This window comes from Zootoca vivipara, chromosome 3, assembly GCF_965207765.1.
Source record: "Zootoca vivipara chromosome 3, rZooViv2.hap1.1, whole genome shotgun sequence".
In the NCBI taxonomy this organism is placed as follows: Eukaryota; Metazoa; Chordata; class Lepidosauria; order Squamata; family Lacertidae; genus Zootoca; species Zootoca vivipara.
Genome location: NC_142586.1, coordinates 20,575,755 through 20,599,620, shown reverse-complemented (window position 1 = coordinate 20,599,620; position 23,866 = coordinate 20,575,755). Strand labels below are relative to the sequence as shown.

Here is a 23,866-nt window from a genome sequence, read left to right as displayed (position 1 = left end):
ATTTCTCCAGACCTTGATGTGGGTGTAGGTTCATTATAGATGAAAACAAAGCTGCACAATACATCAAATGTGTTACAAGAAATCCCTGGCTCAGAAACATCTTTTCAGTGGGAGACACCTGACACACAATAAAAAGAAACTTCACAGAACTTTTGCAAACTTCTGTTCAGTGCACATGAATGCTCTCTGCATTCATTTCCATAGTGTACATGAAACCTCACCACAACCACTACAGACAATGTAGGCCGGCGTCCGTCCAGAACTTTAAGAATACATCAAAGTCCCTGTGTACATACTGGAAGTACTGAATGCAGATTCTGATATACAGCCTAAGTGTTAAAATGAATGAGGATTTCTTCACCATGCTTTTAGTACATTCTGCAGCAAGCAAGGTGACCACACTGTGGATAATAATTTGAAAATGCACACAACATTTGTAAAGCATAAAGCATTAAGCATTAATGCTAAAAGTCCTAAAGTCAGCAACAGCAAAACAGGAAAAGTAGCATTAAAAATATGCTTGTCTTTGAAATGATTCAAACAACAGCAACAAGAAAAAGCCTGCACCTTTTCAGAATAAATGTAACTATGTGGACTGAAACTAAGGCCCTGGTTGGTGGATATACCAAACTATTCCCAGCTAGCAGGAGTATCCAAATGGACCAAAAGTGGTATCTGGAGCAGCCTGGGTGTAGGCTATTTTTGTTGGCTTTGCAGGAAGTAGCAGATATGGTGGGAAATCTGGTCCTCCCTAACAAGAGGGCACGTGTTGCGGTGTGACCTGACAACCAAACCATGTGTTGTGAGTGGGAATGCTTGAATGGCCACAACACCCTATTGGAGGTCCCTCGATGCTGGGTGCAATTAGACCAATTGTATGCCAGCTAAATTCTATCAAGTGACTTCTATTTAAGCCCATGCACGTGTCTCTGAGCTTCCTCTTTTGGGCTCTGTGCATCGGAACACCCATCGACCTCTCCCTATATTTAGGGCTTGTACGCATGACCTTGCTTTGACGTCGTGTGTCATCTGTTGTTGGGATAGGGGCACGGCAGGAATTTTCCCCACTTGGCTGATTGGCTGGTGCCATTTGGGTTTCGCCTGCCACGTAGCAAATCGCCACAACTTGTAAGGTTGCAGATAGGCTCTGGTTCAGGTGATGGGGTGGCAGAACGCTTTGGCCATCCCTATGCAATGGGTATTCAAGGAATCCAGAGACTCTTTGGTTGGTCAACCCTGTGAGGGGTTGTGCCCTGAGCCTGAGTCCAGGAGACATCTGGCTTGTGGACTGGCTTGACCCCACTTTCCATTGTGCCGGGTGTTCACCCAAGGCTGACCCATGGTGTGCCCTGGGTCAGTGCTACCTGCAACAGTGTAGGGAGCTAGTCGAACCAGAGCCTATGCAACCACTCACTTGATTGTAATCAATAAAGTTGTGGCCTAAATTCTGCCAAAAACCAAACCAAAAATTTGTACGAGTCTGCGGTTTTTATTTGATTTGTTTTGCTGTGTTGTGTTTTATGAATAAACATCTTTGCTGAGTCTTGTCTGAATTTATTTGGGGGTGGTTAAAGGGTCTACACACGAAAATAATGGCCACAATATAAATGGTCAAAATATGAGGCTGGCCAACCTAGCATTGGAGCAGCAAAGTTAGGACATATACAGTAAGTGTTTTTAACCACTCATGCAAAGCAAGCATGCAGGAACAGCACAATATGTTCACCAACTGGAGACGGCTTCACATTTTAAACAATTACCATGGCAGAGGTCTGCCACTTCTGGGCACTGTCTTCCCGTGTAAATCAAGCCCTTTTCTCCACACCAAGTTGTGACATGAAGAATGCCACCCAATCTGCACAGTAAGCTAGTGCAAGCAAAAGGCTTCATCCATGGAGACTGTTGCTATGTGGATTGCTATTTAAAGAGGTCTGCAGAAACACAGCATCATACTGCATTCATATACATCTGTAATATGACATCCCCACTCAGTCCTCACTCTTTGGTTACATATTCCAAAGATATCCTTGTATCTGGGATACAGTTAAATGAGAGGACTGTATGATCGAATACACACACCAAGCTCAAAACCAATGCACCAAACCTTTTTTGCAAGAAATACAGTACATGACTCTCCTTTATTTCCCTTCTACAATATTTTTCTTTTGGAGGGGGCAGTTGAACAATGAGGCAACAGAATGTGCTATTTGCTATATTGTCCCTGTTTTACATGTTACTGAAATTACCAAATTTGTTTTTGAAACACAATAAGTTTTTCTATATAAGACATTAACTTAACAATGCTTCCCCCCCCCCCGGCACTTGACAACCATTTCTGAAGAAGAGAAAATGTAGAGAAATAATGACAACTGTGATTGTTATAGCTGAAAATCAGATCATTTGGCTTTCAACAAGCATCAATCCATCTCTTTGCCATTATGAAAAGTAGAACACATGTGGATATTAATTGCTGCGAACCACTAATTGATCACGAAACAGGAGTCTTATAAACAGTATAAGTGTAGCCATGAATAACTTTACCTCACTTTCAGGTTTCCTTGCTGAGGTTGCCCATCATAAACAGACAAAATGTCAAAATCCTCTTCAAGGGCAAACGTATGAAATGATAATTGTATCCTGTTACGCTCTCCTGTGATAATGATCCATGTGCAATTGGCATAATTTGGATAGCCATGAGGAAATCCTGGGCTTTCTATTGTACCATTTGGACCCTGTACTAACCCTCCACAGTTCTGACCTGAAAAACAAAGAGAAAGAGAGAGAGAGAATAAAAAAGTGAGAACAGCTGTGCTTTCCAATTGTAATATTTCTTTTTACCTAGTTTAAAAAAATATTTTTCTAATTATCATAGGAAACATGAAAAGAAATATTGAAAACTCAGCATTCCATGGCATGTGTAAAACCATCTAACAGCATGTTTAGCTCAGCCTTTGCTCTGTTGACTTAACACCCCCTGCTGCACAGATAATGGAGAAAGTTCATAAATTGTATCCCTTCTGGCATCCTGGCCAACTCTATTACACTGGTGTAAACCCTGGTGCACCAGAAGCCCAAAATAGCAGCAAATAAAATCCACTCATACGTCAGCGACTGATAAGACTTGTCAACCAGTTCTTCCAAAATCTTCCTAAATGATAAAGCTCCAAAATACAGGCAAAAGAGAGCAGGTTTGGGAAGAGTGAGACATACAATGGGCACCACTAATGAAAAGGCCCTGCTCTGTGTAGCTGCTGCCTAGTCATTTGAGAGGGTGCCCATTTGCCCTCCTTCTTGACATGGAATGCTCTCCAGGTCCAGTACAAAGACCATAAGAAGGGAGAGCAGGGACCTTGAAGTTCCCAACAGCTGTTAATCAAGCAAGCAAGCAAGCAAGCAAGCACACAAGTCACCTTTGTCACAGTCAGGACACCTATGTCCTGGCCAGGCCTGCACCCAATCTTATTTTTGTACAATCTTGATTGTCCTTAGTAAAAGTTGTTTTCCTTCATTTGCAAGGAATCGTACAAAACAAAGTGGCACTAATAAAGGAAAAGTTCCACGGTGGCATCAGAAAGCAAACTAAAAATGCTTTTGCAGTTCATTAAAACTATCCAGCAATATCAAGTTATAAGAAAACTGGTGCTATTAACAGTAATCCTAGTTGGTGTGACGTGTGATGCTAATTATTTCCCCAAAGAGTTAAATGATAACTAATCAGAGGCAGCTACAGGAGAGCTATGAGATTCAGGTGAGGGTCAGATGCCTTGTCAATCCCAGCAGGTATATAAGAGGACGACCCGGCCTGCCCAGGCCTCCAGCAGTTTATAAAGTTCAGTTTTTGCCAAAGTTTTTCATTGTTAATTTTATGCAATTTTAAAAATCACCTATTTTAACAATACCCTCAGCTGGGAAGGGAGGCTTCACATTGCCTATCAGAGCAGCCCCGATCCCAACTCCTACTTGCGTGCGTACACTCAATACACAGCCTATAGCACCCTCTTTTATTTGACTTATTTGCAAGGCTGGACCCTGACCGAGAAAATTTGGGGGCTGAGCTTCAGCACAAATTAAATCTTGAACATCTCTCTCTCTCCTGTCTCTCTATTGCGACAGCTTCTCAAGCAATAACAGCCAGCGGGAATAAGTAATGTGGCTTGGTGTGATCACATTAATATTGCTAAAGCTGAGTACGTTGTTCCCGGAATAGCCAAACCCCATGCTGGGACTTCAGTAAAACCTTAATTACCAAACTTCAAGCTTCAGTTTAGGTGCTAAAATGTTTGATTATGTATTTAGTCAGGAGTGTTGCATTGTGCCAGTTGTGTTGGGACTGTGTTGGGACCTGCGACTGTGTTGGACTCAGTGCTGGACTTGAAGACCTGGGGGGGGGGTCTTAATTCTATCTGAGACAAGTTGATTCTCGGTGGGTGACCCTGAGCCAAGCACATGCCCCTCTCATTCTAACCTACATCATGACATTTCCTTGTGAAGAAGAAATGTGGGACATCCTTTCTCTTATGCACATTGCCCTTAGTTCTTAGGGGGAAAGTAGGATACCCATTTTAATAAATGAAAGTACTATTCAGGCATACATTTTATGAACAGGGTTGCCAGACTCAATAGTGGTGAGGACTTCTGTGCCTTTAATTGCCCTGCTCTCTTTTGAGTCTGGAAACCTTAAAGAGAAACCAGCAGACCCTTTGCTTGGAAATTAAACAAAGGGTCTGCTGGTTTCTCTTTAAGGTTTCCAGACTCAAAAGAGAGCAGGGCAATTAAAGGTACAGAAGCAGAAGTCCTGTCCTCTATTGAGTCTGGCAACCCTATTTATGAACATGAAGGCACAGACGCCATATTTCAATGCAAAGTATAAGATATTGACTTTTTAGCAGAAAGTGTTGATACTGGACTACAGTATGTGCATGGCCCCTAAATTAGGCAGTCAATAAAAGCCTCGTTTTCTAAAACTTCCAGTCACGACTGAATTCTAAGACTTTGCTCAGCAGCGCTTTGCTCCGAGATTGTATAGTATATACCCTGCAGAACCATATGAGGGCAGGCAGCTTATTAACAGGCAACCCCTTACCAAGTAGCCTTGATTTACGACAAACAGTTTTTCTATCCATCTTGCTGAGCTCATTAATCCCACAAATACAGATATGCCGAATCTTAGAATTACACTGAGGCTTAAAAAATCAATCTGTTTTGTAATGAATAAAATGTCTGCACAGAGAAAAGTTGGGAGGGGGGGGCGATGTTTTGTGCACAATGCTTGGGATCTCACATGCAGTTTAGGCACAAATATAATCCCAACACTTGCTGTTATACCCAAAACAAAAAATTATTCCAGGCTACAATTTTTATTTTTATTTTAAAACTTCCTATGAATAGGTCTCTAAGTCTAAATCCTCTACTGAAATGCTGTCAAATGCTTGTGGGAGTTTCCAAATCTCAGCATAAAGGATTCAATAAAAAAAGGATTTGCAGGTTAAAACTAAGGACTAATAAGCAACCATTTTCTACTAAATTTAAATCAGCAACTCTAATGAATAGATATTAAAGCTGTGGGAATTCAGTAGGCCTTTAAAAAGAGAAGGATTTCCTAGCATATCTTCCAATTGTTCAAACCAAGCCATTATAATGCAGATACTGCCACATTTCTTTCCCTAAATGTAATGCCTTTTATAATTAAGTAGTTCCTAAAAATGTATTTATATCCTGTTAAACATAGCTTGAAGCAAGGGACAAGAACTCTCAGCTGGCAATAGGAAGCTGCAACAAGCTACATTATATGAATGCTTCCTTCTTGTTGCATAATGAGGAATGGAGTATTGCCACAGCAGAGTCAGCTCTCTTATTCTCTGTCTTCTAAAGCAGTACTCCATGGTGTCTCCATGCACAGTGAATGCAAATACAGGGGAGAAGACTCATGGTAGCCAGTTGTGCCCCGAGTGTTCTCTTGACCCTAACTGATCAGGTCAATGGCCCATCTAATCCAGCATCCCGTTCTTACATTGGCCTGCCAGATGTTCATGTGAAGCCCACAAGAAGAACCTGAGCATAGCTGCACTCTGCCCAGCTGCAATTCCCAGAGAGAATTTTTTTATACCGGGAGAAAAATCTGATATAAATGCTAACAATTCGATACCCTTTCATGATGCCCTGAATAGTCTGCCTGAGGCTCATTCTGCCTAAATTGTAGAGCTGGCCACCCAATCTGTTCAGTGGCACACAAAAGGAAGAAATTTAGCTGTGATCAACCAATTGACTGTGCACAAATATGTAGGTCTGATGGCCAAACAGTATTAGATTCATTTATTGGTAAATTGAAGGAATGACCACCGGGCATGAGGCACACCTCCCCCCGCAGACAAGCCACAGCTTGACCACCAGGTGTGAAGTACAACGGGCAAGCCACAGCTGTCTGAACGCCATGCCCTCTATCTAACCTTTTGCTTTCTTAGTAGTTTGCCATGCCCTGTTGTGACCGTTGCCTCCTTTTGGAGAGGCTCACTTTCCACTTGGTAGGAACATGATGTGGTGGAGCAGGTCTTGCAAATATCAGAGGAAACATATGTGTCAGCTCATGATGTAAAAGTGCTAAAGGTCAGACTGTTCCTAAACATGTGCATATTCTTGCTAATAAAAAGAGCCTGTGGTATGAGACCAAAGTCACCCATCTAATACAGCATTCAATTTTCACAGTGGCCAACTAATATCCATGGGAAGCCTACAAACAGCGATTCCCTAGAAATCAGATACTGGCAATATATAGATATCATGACTAATAGCTATTGATCTCTCTCATATGCTAATTTTATTTCAGGAGAAATGTTTGTGTGAAAATAAGAAATAGTCTATGATCATGACTTTGATATTGTACAAATGGTGATTCTGTTTCACTGAAAAGCAGCCCTTTATTTGCTTTAGTCCTTGTTCGTCTTCTCTATCATGCTGCCTTCTGGTTGCTAAGCAACCACAACACCATAAAACCGTTTGCATAAAGCATTACACTTCTTTTATGTGCTTTAATAATAAAAAATGTCGGTAATTGTCAACTTTATGAATAGTATCCCTACATTCAGATGGACATCATGCTAATTGTAAAGGATGCTATGTCACCCTGACTTGCACCAAGAATTTTGCATTGGGTAGCACACATTCTGTGAAAATAGGAACACTTTTTGTTTTTGGTACTTCAAACACCATTGTTATAAAACCAAAGATCTCTGCCTGAAATGCTCCACTATTAAACAGTGAGAATACTTCTTCAGATAGCATATGTTGTATCAATGGGACGTAGGTGGCACTGTGGTCTAAACCACTGAGTCTCTTGGGCTTGCCGATCAGAACGTCAGCAGTTTGAATCTGCATGATGGTGCTGAGCTCCTGTTGCTCTGTCCCAGCTCCTGCCAACCTAGTAGTTCAAAAGCACACTAGTGCAAGTAGGTAACTAGGTACCACTGTGGCAGGAAGGTAAACAGCGTTTCCATGTGCTCTGGTTTCTGTCATGGTGTTCCATTGTGCCAGAAGCGGTTTAGTCATGCTGGCCACATGACCCAGAAGGCTGTCTGTGAATAAATGCCAGCTCTCTTGGCCTGAAGCAAAATGAGCACCACACCCCGTAGTCACCTTTGATCAGACTTAACCGTCCAGGGGTCCTTTACCTTTACCTATGTTGTATGAAGTTATTCTACAATGTCCTCTTATATGCTGGCTTCTGAAGCAGTGTATTAGTAAAACGGACTACTGTATTGTCTCGAGCCTGGACTATCGATTCATCCTTCATACAGGTGTTGGTGACTGACAAGTTTATTAAATAGGGAATACAGTTGGTTGGTAAGCACAGGACTCACACTATTAATGAGGATGGGGTTTCTCGATGCTTGCTTGGTTTTTGAAGGCTAAGGGGACAGTGCACAGCTAATTCACAGTGTTTGGATACATCATACATAGCCACAACATGCCTCCCCCCCTAATCATCATCATCAATTCTTTATTGCATTAGCATTTAGCCATAGCATACAACCCAACCCAACCCCACAAAACAAAACAAAACAATGCCAAATGCATACAACAGAAAACATAAATCGATTGATGCTACAGTCAGACATAGCATAATAAAATTTGATTACAATAAAATAGGTAGAGCTAAAATCTAAACATTAACGACCAAATATCTAAAATTACTAATACAGTGGTACCTTGGTTTATGAACACAATTGGTTCCGGAAGTCTGTTCATAAACTGAAGCGAACTTTCCCATTGAAAGCAATGGAAAGTGGATTAATCCATTCCAGATGGGTCCGCGGAGTACTCAACCTGAAGTGTGCTTAACCCGAAGCATTGGTGTAATTGGTTCCGGAAGTCTGTTCATAAACTGAAGCGTTCATAAACTGAAGCAAACTTTCCCATTGAAAGTAATGGAAAGTGAATTAATCCGTTCCAGATGGGTCTGCGGCGTTCGTAAACCGAAAATTTGTAAACCAAGGTGTTCATAAACCGAGGTTCCACTGTAGATATATAACAAATAAGAACCTGGGATAACCTCTACAAATTAAACTAGGAACAGAATAAGGATGATGATGATGGTTCGGGGCTAGATCACTACCCTATCAAAAAAAACCCTAAGTTTCAGTGCCTGCAAGATGAAAACGGCCATTCTGCGTGAAAGTTGTGGGTTTGCGTCCACTAGCAGGAATTTCAGACAATCTACCTTAGTTATAATGGTGGACGGGATCAGGAGAAGAAGCTTAGGTCTTGTTGAATCATATAAGGGGCAATAAAAAAAGAAATGTAAAAAATCCTCTATCTCTTTCGTATTGCAGGGGCAGAGGTACTGATCAGTAGGAATCTTAAGGTATATGCCCTGAAGGAAGGCCATGGGTAGAGTATGAAATCGGGCCATAGAGAAAGCTCTTCTTAGATTGGGCTCCATCAGATCACTCAAATAATTTGCAAGTGATCTTACAACCTTCACTCTAGGGAACCACATGGAGAGGCGGGCTGTCTTAGACTGTGCCAAATCCATGGCTTCGTCTTTAGCTAGGATCCCGTCACGAATTTTGTCTTGATCCCAAGGTGACAGTGCGGCAAATTCCGGAAAGGAATATTGTGTGAGGATAGTCTCCATTCCTTTGGACCATGTAGAACTGTGGGAAAAGGTTAAAAGAGCCTGCTTGGCTAATCCTCCCTAATCAAATAATAGTGATGGCCTGCACAACTTATCTACTCCTTCCCTGTCCAATAAAAGAAAAGAGAAGCAGTAGTGGGCTACAAGAATAGGCTGTCATATATAATAAGAGACGAAAGAGAAAAAGGCTGGCTGTAGAGGAAGAAAAAGGAAGCAATGTGGTCGCAAGAGGCAAATTGGAACTCCAGCAGCAGAGGTATTCCACAGTCAGCAGAGTCAGTGTCCCACAAAATAGAGGATGAAATCCCATGTCATGCCAGTGGGTGCAAGACTTCCTTGACTCTTCTTCCTCTGCAGCCCCATATGTACCCCTAAAATTTGCTCTGGGGGGTCCTCAGCCCTCCAGAGAGAGCACACATGTCTTGATCCCAAGATGAAAGTGCGACAAATTCTGGAAAGGAATTTCCCATGGAAAAGGAGAGAAAGAGAAAATCTGATTCATGTGAGCAGCAGTCCACAGCGCAAACGGGCTGCCATGTTGGATACCACTCATGGAACATTGTGCCACATAAGAATGAAAATATGGTCATTTTGCCACCAAAGCAGCTTTATGAATCCAAATAACCTTGAGTTAGATCCAGACTTCCCATCATGCTTAGAGTAGATCCATTGCAATCACTCCTTACGTTTAAGGAGTGCCAAGGGAACAGGTACATATCCTAGAAACAAAGCATTTAAAGCTAAGGTTGCTTGTCAATAATAGAAGTAAAATTAATCCTAAATACTACACCCTGTGTGAATTTTACAACTTTAGCATGCCCTCTAAACATTTAAACCAAATTGCCATTGTTTTCCAGAAACACCAACAAACACAGCTGCCTTTAAGTCAATGACATTATAATTTAGTAATGTGACAGTATATTCACAATAGGAATTTCTGGTGCCTAAACCGGAAGCATTAATCTTAAAGCTGTGAAATTTACAGATTAACAAATATATCTGCCATGGGTGTTCTCTGTATTGGCGTAATAAATTCCAAAATCTGTTAGCTTCAAATAACATCTAAGTTAGGCTTGACCAGTAAAGAGTCTGGAGGCACTTAATTGTAGCATAAATTTTCATGGCCTAGAGTGAACTTTTTCAGATGCAATTTGGGTTTAGTTTTGATTACTGAAGCATCCTAATCTGACTTGGTTCTGACCTAGGATAACAAGTATAATGTAAGCACACACCATTTTAGGAGGGATTACCATTTTCTTGCAGTCTGTTTTTTTTAATACTAATGTTACCTACCAAGGAATGAGGAGATAAAACCTAATAAGAAAGATAAGGTCACTCATACATTTGTTCTCCAGTAGAAGAGGGCACAAAACCCAAAATCATAGATAGCACAATCCTCTACATTTCTACACAAAAGCAAGTCACATTGACTTCGATTGGACTTAGTCCAAGGTAGGTATAAACTGAATTGCATCTGTTTTAAAATGGACTCCTTCTGCAAATCACATTTTTCTGTGTCTTAATTTTTTTCATTACTGCTGATTTATTATCATTTTCAGCTTTATTGTGTTGAAAACAGAACTGAGATTATAATTTCAATTTATAGTTGCAGCCCAATCACACTGATGTATAATGAGTGTGTGAACAAAGAGTACTTCATTTTTAAAAAAAAATAGAGACAAAATCCCACACACCAGACATTTAGGTTATTTTGCCCTCGTACAAAGCCAAAGTATCAGCACAGCAGAGCTGGTCTCAAAGTTTGTTGCAGTGTAGGAATGTTTCAACAAATCTCGGTTTTCCAAACTACTGTTATTTGACCAATATGCTAATATTAATAACAACATTGCTTATTGGTCCTAGATCCAATTTCTCTGAACCTGTATCTGATTTCAAATTTCCAGCGATTTACAAAAGAGCACTATGAAGTAGTGGTTAGACTTGCACAGAGAAGACTCAGATTATAATCCTCAACAGTCAATCACTATATTGGGACAAGCCTGGGCATGTTGATGTTGGGAGACCTTTTTGGGTGAAGAGTTTGATTTATTTATTTTTTTAAAAAAAGAATAATAATAATAAAACATGCTTTAAAATTCCTCTTTGGCACATCAAATGTCCAGGGCCCTGAGTGACTGGCATCATTTTTATTTATTTTTTTGCAGTTCTTCTCTTATGTAGCCTTGCAAAAAATGCCACAGGCTGATTTCAAAGTACTTTATCAAACTCTTTGAATGTGGTAGGTTTGTGACTCATGAACTTAATCAATAAAAACATAACTGGAGGCCAAACATAAGGTTTGTGGATTTAAGAAGCTGAAAAGTATCCAGCTTTTTGGAAGCCTTTAGACCAGGCATCCCCAAACTGCGGCCCTGCAGATGTTTTGGCCTACAACTCCCATGATCCCTAGCTAACAGGACCAGTGGTCGGGGAAGATGGGAATTGTAGTCCGAAACATCTGGAGGACCGAGGTTTGGGGATGCCTGCTTTAGACTGATCATTTTGGGAGCTGCAACATCAGGCCTGGCTCACCCAAGAGGCAAGGTGAGGCATTGCTTCAGGCAGCAGGATACACAGGAGCAGAAGATCCTGATGCAGATCTTCACTTATCCCTTCTTCCCTAGTGGGGAGGGGGTGACATTTTTGCCTTAGGCACCAAAATGTTTTGGGACCTAAATGTTCTTTAATAGTGGTGGGACAAACAGATAGGACCCTGATATTCCAGCATACTTGTACACACTGTTCTCTCTCTCTCTCTCTCTCTCTCTCTCTCTCTCATGCTGAACCACATTGTTCAGTGAGTGTTTCATTCCAGGATCAGTGTGCTCCTACCTGATCTTCTGCTTAAAAGAATTGAAAATCACTTGAACTGGGTACTATGTTCTGTTTAAGCTATAGAAGGTCAAACAGCCTTTCTGTTAAAGCAGAAAAGCTTGTGTTTGTGCTAAGTACTGATTTCATTTTTTTTTTACTCCTCAATACAATTTTAACAATGAACAAGTGTTACAGAACAATTCTGTGCCATTCTCCTATATAGAAAACAAGTAAGTCAAGGCTGTGGTTCCCAGTCTTTTTGATATGGCAACCCACCCAAAATGTACTTGATATAGTGACTCAGGCATAGGCAAATTCGGCTCTCCAGTTGTTTTGGGACTACAGCTCCCATCATCCCTAGCTAACAGGACCAGTGGTCAGGGATGATGGGAATTGTAGTCTCAAAACATCTGGAGCCCATTGATTGTCACTTGAATTCTGGAGTTTAGATCTTCAGCAGCTTTCTGTTTTATGCATTTTAACTTCTGGGTTGCCTATTTTATAATCATTACTTGAGGCATCCAAGCAAAAATTTACTTAGTGCCCCTATTTAATGTGGAATTTGTTAAAATACAGTACTTTCAAAGTTATTCACAAGGGTTTTTTTTCAATGGCAATGTAAGAACACCAATCATTTGATTGCAGGCTACTGCTTCATAAACTATGAACATTTATTCCAAAAAACATGCCGTTGCAGAAGCACTGCTAGATATAACAAACTCAAGCTATGAATATATTGAATAGTTTTATTCACTGCAAAGTACATTTTGGAAAGCATCAGTGGGAAGGCAGAGTTTGCATTTTTCCACAAGTAGGTCAATGTAGGAGGGTATGATGATTATCAGACACGGTCTCAGATCATTATTGATGCAGAGCCTGTTGCTGTATTTTCTCTCTCACACAACCACCATTGCTGAAAAACCTGTATTGCAAATACTGTATATGTACTACTGAATGCCAGCAGCAAAGATACTGCTTTATTAGTAAGCTCAGGATACTCAGTGGTAACTAAGTAACAGAGATTTTAGTAACCTGAAAACCAACGTTTAGATAACCTCACTTCCAAAAATGTATCTTTCAGGATTCTATCACAGTTCAATGAGTTGTTATTTTTCAACAAGGGTGTGTACACACTGCAAGAAAATGTGCATTCAGTGTTGGATACAGGCACCTTTTGTGGGATTGTTAATCTGAAGTGTGTTCTGCTGGGATGCTTGTAATCTGTTTTTTTTTGCTGAAAATGCGCTTCCCAAGTACTTACTGCACACATGTGTAGTCTGAGAGTGCCTTCTCAGGTCACCACTTTTTGAAGCAGGGCTGTGCCACTGCCCCTTACCATGTTCAACTTATCTATGAGTGAAATAGGCAAAATAGGAAACAGTATACTTTGTATACTGAAATACATATATCAATATATCAACACACAAGTTTCCAGCCTCTCTCTTTTGAAAGACAGCAATTATTTTTGAAGGTAGCTGAAATCACTAATTGAGGGAAGGGGAACAGGGAACACCATTTCACATTAGTTGGAAAACATACCGACCTGTGTGTAAAGTCAGCATGAATAATAACCGTCACTTTAAATGACATTATTGCATGAAGGTGGTGAGCCAATTGCAAGCTACTGTGTAGCAAAGTACACTTTGAAAAACAACCCCTATGTGCTTCAAAGGCTACATGTGTACACAGCCGAAGAAAAATTTAATGACTCAAACATAAGCAAACATCAAATCACCCTTAGCTTAATTATTGGTCAACCCTGGCTACAGATCCTGTGATTATTTTGCTACAAGATGTTGGTACAGAAAGTAATTTTGAGTGAATATTATAGCTTGCTTCTGATGTGCAGGCTGCTCAAAGAACTCCTTGTACAAGGACCTTATGGTGAACCCTCATGAAATCTGCCACCAGAAAGTAGTTCCCAAGTGTTAAAATGTAAGATTAAAAAACTCAAGCAGACAATGATCTGGATTAGAAATGGCCACAACTTTACTGATTACAGATATAGGTGGTTTTTGGCACAGGCACTGGATGGATATCCGTTCCAGCCTCCCCCACCCCAGACAATTTTTTAAATAAATAAATAAATTTTTGAAAGCTAAGGGATCTCAGTTCCCCCGAGTTTCTGCTGAAAAACAACCCCTGATTAAAAGCAATAATTATTTTGAGTTTGTGGGTCACAGCCCCCAGGTTGGGAAACACTGTGTTAAGGCATTTAAATCTGAATTCTACTCACACATCTTATCATTATCATCCATTTTCTATTATAAAGTTGCATCCAGTTTCATGAGTGAATCAGTCATCTCAACCATAACATGTTGCACAAAATTAACTTAATGGGTCACTAGCAAAAGGACATAAATGTGAATAACTTTTTAAAAAAAGAAGAAGAAGAAGGCTGTGGACAGATAAGATTAATCTTTTGAAGAATTTAACTTATAAGGAGGTTAATATTTTAAACAGAAAATTGCTTGTTTAAGAAAGGTTTTACAAAAGCATGTAGACATTTATGATGATAGTACTGCTTTTATTGTCTCTGGATTTTACTGGCCGCCCATCCTGGTTCTACAAGGTTCTCTTTTTTTACTTTAATAATGCACACTTGAAAAGCAAGTTGATAATTGCATTTTTTTTCAAGGATGCGTTACACATAATTAATGTAACTTCACAACATGTCTGTTCAGTAATCATAATATTTATAGAAGCTTTGATGATTTTGATAGCTTTTCTTGGAATTTTGTATGATTCATTAACAAGATTCCACTGATGGGATGGCAAGAGGGAGAAATATTATTGGTTCTATATTATTCTGGTTTATAGGTGCATCCCACAAGAACTGTCCATGTTCACATCTTCTAAAGCTTATTTGGAACAAAGCCACTTTATCTGACTAGGGCAGAAGGGAAGGTATAAATTGTAAACAGCACATTGTCATGTGAACATAATATTTCTATAACCTTCATAACTCAAAGAGAAAACAATTAGGACAAAGGAGACTGAGTTTCAACTTGGCACAGTTCCTCCAACTGACATACAGTAGCCCCAACTGACTGTGAGGTCTTGTCAACTGGGAAGCCCAGAACCTCCAAACATAGTGCCCAGACTTGCACCCCAGAGAGGTCACTTTGGTGCTGCTAATGCAGCAAAAACAATGTGGGAGGCAGGCGTTACAAGTTACGAGCCTCTGCAGCCCCAACAGATGCTGTGATTCTCCAGCGGTTTGACTTCACTCCCAGAGGTGTACTCCATTATCTCTTGAGACAGATAGGTGCCTACAGATAGTCCTTAGGAATGGATATTAAGTTTATTTTTATTTTTATTATTACTGTATATTTCACTGGTAGAATAGGATCCCTATTCATTTTGGAGATAACTAAGAGCAACAAAATAAATAAAAATCCTTCCAGTAGCACCTTAGAGACCAACTAAATTTGTCATGGGTATGACAAACTTAGTTGGTCTCTAAGGTGCTACTGGAAGGATTTTTATTTATTTATTTTGTTTTGACTGCGTCAGACCAACACGGCTACCTACCTGTAACTAAGAGCAACAAGTAAGATGCGGGTGGCGCTGTGGTGTAAACCACTGAGCCTAGGGCTTGCTGATCAGAAGGTCGGCGGTTCGAATCCCCATGACGGGGTGAGCTCCCGCTACTCGGTCCCTGCTCCTGCCCACCTAGCAGTTCAAAAGCAATTCAAAGTGTAAGTGTATAAAAAGGTACCGCTCTGGCAGGAAGGTAAACGGTGTTTCCGTGTGCTGCTATGGTTTGCCATTTCACTTCCAAGAGATTGTCTTGTCATGCCATTCTTGCTGCTTCTTTGTTTTACCACCTGTTTCCCAGTTCTCAAGGCTCACTGTGTATAGGCTTGCAAATGGAACAGACTTCTGTTCATGCAATGGGATTTCCCCTTCCTCTGTGCAGGCCCCAGTGCACCCCAAAAATCTGCTTTAGTTACAAGGTCTTCCAGTTTAGATTTGGGGAGGTATGGGAGTTACAGGGGAGGAAGGAGGGGAGTGAAATCCAATTTTTCAAGCAGAAATCAGCTCATTGGATCCCACCCTTTTATTTCTATCCCCATCCTGCTTATCAGTATTGGAAAGCACCATTTCAATTTTCTAAAGCATTATAAGAAAGTTTAGAGTTCATTACAGAAACTGCAGTACCGATTCAGGATGCTTCTGGCCAAACTGATTAGGATAGTGCATTCTGGAACCTTCTTCCTCTAATTAAGGGAAATCAATTCATGCACATTTCATGTGGGACAGAAGTCAGCAAAGGTTATTCCAAGAACCTTAGTTCTGAATGCTTCAAAATAAATTATATAAGAGAAAATTGTCAAATGCAAGACAAAACCATCAAATTGTGCAGTTTTTTAAAGACACTGCTGTCTTCGTGGTTTTTTACAAATAAAAAAACAAAAAAACAAAATCTCACAATTATGACTTTTGTACTTCTACCAAAATGTTACATTTCAGTGAAACAGAAGATTTTACACGTGATATATTGTTACACTTGTAGCTTTCCTTTTATTATTATTATTTTAAAAGGGGGTGGGGAGGAACATTCATCAACTGTAATGGATCGTTTTTATTAAGGTGTCACAATTTGCAAATTATATATTGCCTGGCATGTTCTGTCTTCTCTCTTGGTCCTTCCTAATTTTTCATTCTTTAATCTGGTATTTTTAATTTTGTTTGTGAGCCTTAGGGCAGGAACTAGTATTTTAAATAAATACTATTTAAAAACAATTTATTTCAAGTGCATTGTATACCTATAAAACTATAATAAGCCTATCAATTGTCAGCATTCATACATGTCACATGATCAGAGTGCTCCTGATGCTGTCTTAAATCTCCTCTGACAGGCTCAGATTTATTATGCAACCTACAGCAGGAAAATGCCACAGCAGAAGATTATGTTTAAGTTTTGTATCCAGTAAACCAACAGTGCTTTTTAAAGCATGGTTTAAAAACTGAATTTGAAAATGAACTTTAAGAACAGCAAATTAACAAACCCCAGGGGTTTTTTTCTCCCTCCACTCTGCTAGTATATGATATAATAGTTTCAATGCGATCAGTAGTACTCTTATAGCTTGGGAATTTATATCTTAAAAATAGCATCCAGTCAGACTCCTTATGCATGGCTTTCCCATCAGTTCTCTGTTCTTTCATGCACTGACTTTATAAGGCAACAGAACAGTGGCTGAAAGCACTCTTTGGCTAGAATCAAAAGGTGGAAGGGGGAGGTTAGGAGAGACTGCCCGTTGAACTGCTGTTTCCAAACTAGCTCTGTGGAACCCTTTGCATAAGCTCTTTTGATGGGCCACTAAAGTTCATATGCCAAAGTCTGTACCTTCATTATTCACTGTGCTTCTGATAACATTGTGGCACCACACTGTGAGAAGTCCTCCATTGCCTTGCACAAGAGATCATGGAGAATACATTTTCTCCCTCTACGCAAGGCTCATGCATCAGTTCTATTGCTGTCATGCTGCAGGAGGAAGATCCAGGTGCTGTTTTGGCCTCTGGTGATGGGTAGTTTAGGACCAGATATATGAACATACAGATTATTTAAATGTAAACATCTGTATATGAAAAGAAGAAATGATCATACATTCATTTAAATATGTTACTCGCATTCCATAGAAGCTATTATGTGAATTTAAAACCGTTGCTTCCCATTTTTATGCCACATTAACCATATATTTAAGTTCTGAAAATCTCCTCAAAATGAATTGTAGGCAAATAGGCATGATGAGCATCTCTCGCGGAAGTATCCTAATCTTCCTTAAAAATCAACTTACTTTGCCTACCTCCTCCCTGCACCCACGATATTGATACTTAAGTATAAGATAATTTAATTGAAGACGCATCTATGAAAAATCTAATCTAATTACTCTTACTAACCAACTAACCACCAGGCTATATACAGAGAGTATAGACTGTCAGTTCTGTCACTGATTTCTCACATTGTGATGTATCTATGCCACTGGTATGTCACAAGCTATGATTGAAACTACAGTGTTGCAAGGGACATATACTGCAGTGAAAGTTGTAACCATCATCTGTTTTCTTAACTATAAACTTGTAGTAAACCTCAATGACTTCAGTTGGATTTATCTCAGGTATGTATAGGACTGTAGCCTTAATGGCTCTGTGGAGAAACCTTTATTCAGGGTTTAGGGGTTTTTTTTATTAAAAAAAATAAGGTAACAGTAAAATTACTAAAGGGGGATATTAGGAAAACCACTCCATTTATAGTGTACAAATGTATCATAAAGTTACTGTAAAAGTTGCACCTGATAATACACAGTTCTAGCCCACTGCAATTATGATTCACAAAGAAAACTGTATACTAGGTCCCCCAATAGCTGCACTGCATGTGTCTCATTATGACCTCAGTGTACAAATGGGATCGTCCTCAAAAGGCAGTCCTTCTTGCGACTGGGCCCCTGGACACACCCCTGACTAAGTAGGTTTCATTTCTAGGTTTAAGTTTCATTTCTCTAAATAGGCATCATGGGTCACAGCCAATCAGGAAAGGGGTGGGGGTGGTTAAGGAATTATATAGGCATCAGCGCAAGAGTGCCCTAGGCACTTGATTGGCGCTGCTGAACACCCGCCCTCCCACCCTTAGTGTAGGTTCTTGGCCTTGCCTTGGACTATGTGTGAGTCTATGTCTTGGGACAGGGGCAAGGTAGGAATTTTTACCCATTTTGCAAATTGGCACTGGCCACTTGGTTTTTTGCCTACCCCACAACTTTCCAGGTTTGGCGGTTAGGCATTGGCTTAATTTTGTGTGTGGAGGGGAGGTGTGGCCATCACCTGCCCCTCAATGATCAAAAGGTATTCTGTTATTAAAGGAATCTAGGGGTCCCGGATCTCGTCTGAAGTCCACTTGTTGGGCTAGGGCCATGCCGGGATCACAGGAACCTCACAGTAAGCTTATGTTGGGCAAAACTTTGACGTTGCTGCCCCGATGGGTTTACCTACATAGACTCTGTCAAGTGGGGCAGTAGTCTGTTATAGTCTTCAGCCAATGCCTATGCCAATATCACTCACATTTAATTTGCAATCAATAAAGTTGTGGCCTTAATGTTATCTATCAACCTTAATTCTGTGTCCGTGTGTAATTATTTCATGGGTGCTGGCTTGGGGCCTCAAGACGCAAATGCCTTTTTCCACACTACTGAGAAACACCCATGCATCAATTTTCCATCATTAAATGTAAAATGCTAAGCCTCTCTCGCTTATATATTTAAATTGTTCCTTGTTGGATTTCCCAGACCCATTTTTATATCTGCTTATAAGTTCCAGAATGTATTTTTATTGTTTTGTTTATTTTTACATTTTATTTTTATTTAGGGTTCAGAGCTTTAGCATTCTGTTCATCTAATCTGTCTAATCTATCTCTTGTTAATAGCACTGCACTTAGGAGAGTTAGAATATTTTCATTTTGTTCTATCTTCTCCTTAATTGGCTTCCTTAGTAAATTTATGTTCCCATGGCAGGAAGCAGTGATTAATCATATGCACAAATATGCTACCATGTTTACTGTTTAATTGAAAAAGGGCACTGTTAAAAATTTGGATGTTAAGTCATAGCTTAACTGCCTCTTGGAATTCAGATAACACAAACACACCCATCCCTCTTCCTATTCATATTAGTTTAGTGTTCTAGAATTCCTGTGGTTCAATTTGATTTTTAGTGTCAACCCACATAATCACTTGCAAGAGTTTTGGGGTTGCAAGCATGAATCTACCATTTGTATGTACTAACACATCTCTGTGGAGCCTATATTTACACAGCCACTGTGTGTGTGTGATCACATCAACCTGACAAGGGGGCTAATGGAATTATGCAAAGAAAAAACACCTATGTGGTGATGTCACTACATTTAATCCACTTGTAACCACATAAGAAGTGCCAAACATTTGAACTGGTCTTGAACAATTCATACAGACTTGCATGTTTTCACTTCTTTTGAACTCTAAAAGAAATTTCATGAATTAAAGTATTGACCTGGGAATATATATTCTGCTACACTTCTGTACTTCATGGTTTTCTTTTCATTTCAAAAACAAGTCTTGTGGGAAAGGGAGTCCATATTTCCAAGGGATTAGCAGTGGGCTTCTTTGGGAATCTGCTCTGTACAGTTTCCAGCCACAATGATCAATAAAGTAGAAAGTGATATGGAACTACCTATGCATGTATATACATGTGCAAACATTGTGTTGAATTGACAGTTTGTGAATTAAGTATAAGGCTTGGGCCCAACTGAGCTTCCTTGACTCAGAGAGAGTCAACTACAAACAGATTTTATCCACATACTCGCTTCACACAGAGGATTATACCAAGGTATGGAGAGTATGTAAATCAGCCACTGAAAAATTCAAGAGAGTAGCTGTGTTGCTGCCATTATTCTTAGTGATGTTGCTTTTAATGCTTAGAATGAAGCAGATGGTTCACAAAAAAAGAATTGATTCACAGTTCCATGCTGGATCTTAAAATGTAAGGATCCATACAGAATGGGCATTTTAACAGCTAAAGTGTTAGGCAATTTGCAGGCAAGCAATTGTATAGTAGGTAAGATTTTGTAATGGGCTATAAAAATGCATTTGTATATTTCATTTCAGAAATATGTCTGTGTATTAAAATGGATTTTGTGACCATTCCGTTCTCACTAAATTACTTGTTTTTTAAACAAGAATGGAAATATTTCAGCGAAAGGGGGGGGGGGACACACACAAGAAAAATCAAGCAACATTTTTTAAAAAAAATAAAATACTGTAGATTTATACTTACTCTACTGCACTCATGAAAACAAACACTTAACAATAACACACACATACACCAACAATGAACCCTGGGAAGCAATTCGTCATTGCCCTGCTCTTTGGAAATCTCATAATTACAAATCAATTTTTAATCATCTCAACACTCAAAATTGTGTTAATGCTTTAACTCAATCAAAAAAATATATCATTCAGTTATTCTTGATGTTAACAGCTTCATTCAGTAGCTGCTCTTAACAGCCACTCTTTTATTTCAACATTATTATTTTTAAGTAACCGCAACTAAATTACCTTGGTTCTAACTTCCACTCCAGAGTTAGGCCACTCATCTTCCTTTAAAATGAGACACTGTCTCAGTATTTATTTTTTTACTATATGAAATGTTCTCCAAGGGCTCAGTCTTCATATGATAATGAAGTTATCATATTTGACATTGATTCTCATCTTTAGAAGCAATTCAAACCCCTCGTTTCAGACTATTTAACAATCTTTGGCTTTCATCCCCGCGCTAGGGACAAAAACACTAGGAAAGTATGGTATGAATCTCTCTATTTGTGATCTATGTCACTTCCCCAATTCATAGCTGCCAAGTTATCCCTTTTTTTAAGGGATTTTCCCTTATGCTGAATAGGCTTCCTCACGAGAAAAGGGAAAACTTGGCAGCTATGCCCTAATTCTATTCTATATTAACATCAATCAGTTGTTTTTCTTTCTCTCCTCTCCCCATCCCCCCCTCAAAATGCACATATTAATATATTAGGCTACATTTTAAAACGTGTGTTTTAATAAGTACTTAGGTGAGTGTTGAAATGACATTTTTCTCTCAAAATGCATATTGAAACCTGTATTTAGATATATTAAGACCACTGAGAATTGCATCACAACATTTGGAGAAGTGTAAAATCTGTTGGGTTAATTTAGTTCCAGTCTGCACACTAGGGTATCTCCACCAAGCACGGTTTATAAACCTCCTAGGGACTTCTGTCTGATCAATGTTGGTAGGCAACATGAGTAGATAAACCTTTTGCCTAATCCACCAAGGCATTTTCTTGGGAATAAAAAAATCAAAGAAGAAGAGTAGTGTTGCATTGAAGTCTGAAAACTAAATATCATTTAGGAAAGGTCAAAAGGTCCAACACAATGTTTTGGTGTTTGTTTCTTTTGTATTCTATTTTCAACTGCTACAGGTAAAGAAGATGACAAAGAAATATTCTCTCCGTGCTCTCCCTACAATGTAAAAGCTTGGCAATGAAAAAGACACAGTATAATTCTGCAATATAGTTGCTAGTATCATGATAAAAGTGTGCACAAGAGTTTTTTAAAAAGATCATTTGAAAGTCCTACTAGTTTCAATGAAAGATTGTGTGTGTTTAGCCAGAAACACTGTGTTCTAAGGAGTTTACTCCAAACAGAGGTGGATTTAGCGGAGCTCGACCGGTTTGCCTGCACTGGGCACTGAGCCAAGAGGCTGCTGCAGGGAGCGCCACAACAATGACTGAGAATGGAGCATGAAAGGCGAGGGGCACCACGTTTTGACATCGGACGGGGCGCCACTGAAATGTTAAAGCCCAAAGTTTGCCACTGCTCCAAAGTAAGCATTCATAGGAATGCAGGCTTGTAGCACAAACCTTAGTGGGCTCATTTGGTTTGTCTAAACCCCAATGGCTTCAAGCTATGCTTTAACTTCCAAAATGCACCCACAGCTGTAGTTTCACTTGTGGTGTTATCTACTGCAGAAACAGATGTTTGGAAAAGGCACAAAGAAAAGCTCTCCATCCAGACATTTGTCATGACACTTCCCTCTTTCCACAAATCATTGATGCATGTCTATAGGGAGCGTTGTCTTTTGTGTCTTTTCCAAACAACTAGCAGATCATGCGACATACAAAACTGTACATCTGTGGATGCAACCTGGAAGTTGGAGTTCAGTGTTTGAAGCCAAATATTTTTTGAACATTACACGGGGAAGGTGGGTCTAAAGAGAGTGTTTCAAATACAAATTATCAATACTACTGTAGCAACTGAAACATGCTGTGGATAGAACACTGATGCAGAGTACTGACACACAAAGGCAGGATCCAAATAGCTCCTTTTATGGGGCTCCTTTAGGCCCATGGAATGGGCTGGGAAGCCCAGCATTTCTTTTTAAACATGCCATATCTAAAGCTGCCTTTGAAACACAATGTTGAAAAAAAATATTTGGCACACTACATAGGTGGGTGGGGAACAGAGAGTGCTGTTCGTGAAAGGCAAGCTTAACACTTAATGGGGCATGTGAGCTTGTTGTAAACTTGAATCCATCTTATGGTTTAACTGTAGGTGTATTCAGATGTGGGGAACATTGCATTCGTTTTTCCAATTATAATGCTAGAACTTCTATCATGTTTCCTAATATTTGTTTCAGGATCATTCACACCAGTGGGCATGGTGTGACACAACAGCAGACATCATTGGGTGTGATGCTACCACCCCACTATTACTGCATGTATGTATTTCTGTTCCCACATGACTCACCCATGACAATGACATGAAAAAAGTGAGTGCAGTCATACTGCTCTGAATTTCATCACTTTACTCCTACAATGTTATGGGTTAGTGGGATTACAAACAGATTCTCCCACACACAGACCTCCTGGAAGCAATTAACGTGGACATGGGTGCTAAACATCCGACTATATTCTACTAGATTTCTCAAAGTGGCTTTTATGGCACACAAAAGCTCGATGTACAGTAAGCCTGCAACTTCCGCACATTTAACTTGTGCACTTTCAGCATTAGATGCATTGCAACAAACAAACAAAGGAGTGGAAAAGGGGTGGGGTTCTGGGGCAACATGACTTTGGCAACGGCTGGGATAGCTCAGTTGGTAGGGCATAAGATTCTTTATCTCAGGGATGTGGGTTTGAGACCCATGTTGGGTGAAAGATTCCTGCATTACAGGGGGTTGGACTAGATGACTCTTGTGGTCGCCTCCAACCATACAAATGTATGATTCCATGAACCCCACCTACCATTGAACCCAATGGGTGTGTGATCCCAGAAAATAACCCCCACATTAGTTGCAGACCTGCTGTAATACAGATATTAGCAGTTGGGAAAACATTAGAGAAATGAAATAAACTCCTGT

At 39.8% G+C, this 23,866-nt stretch overlaps 1 protein-coding gene across 1 annotated transcript in view; it reads right to left on the bottom strand.

The window, feature by feature from the left end:
- Nucleotides 1-23,866, bottom strand: part of CSMD1 (CUB and Sushi multiple domains 1) — a 946,508-nt gene that overhangs the window by 750,218 nt on the left and 172,424 nt on the right. The window contains exon 2 of the mRNA XM_035109950.3: nt 2,542-2,758. Within this exon, the coding sequence (XP_034965841.3) occupies nt 2,542-2,758 (217 nt within the window). The remainder of the gene's footprint in view (nt 1-2,541; nt 2,759-23,866) is intronic.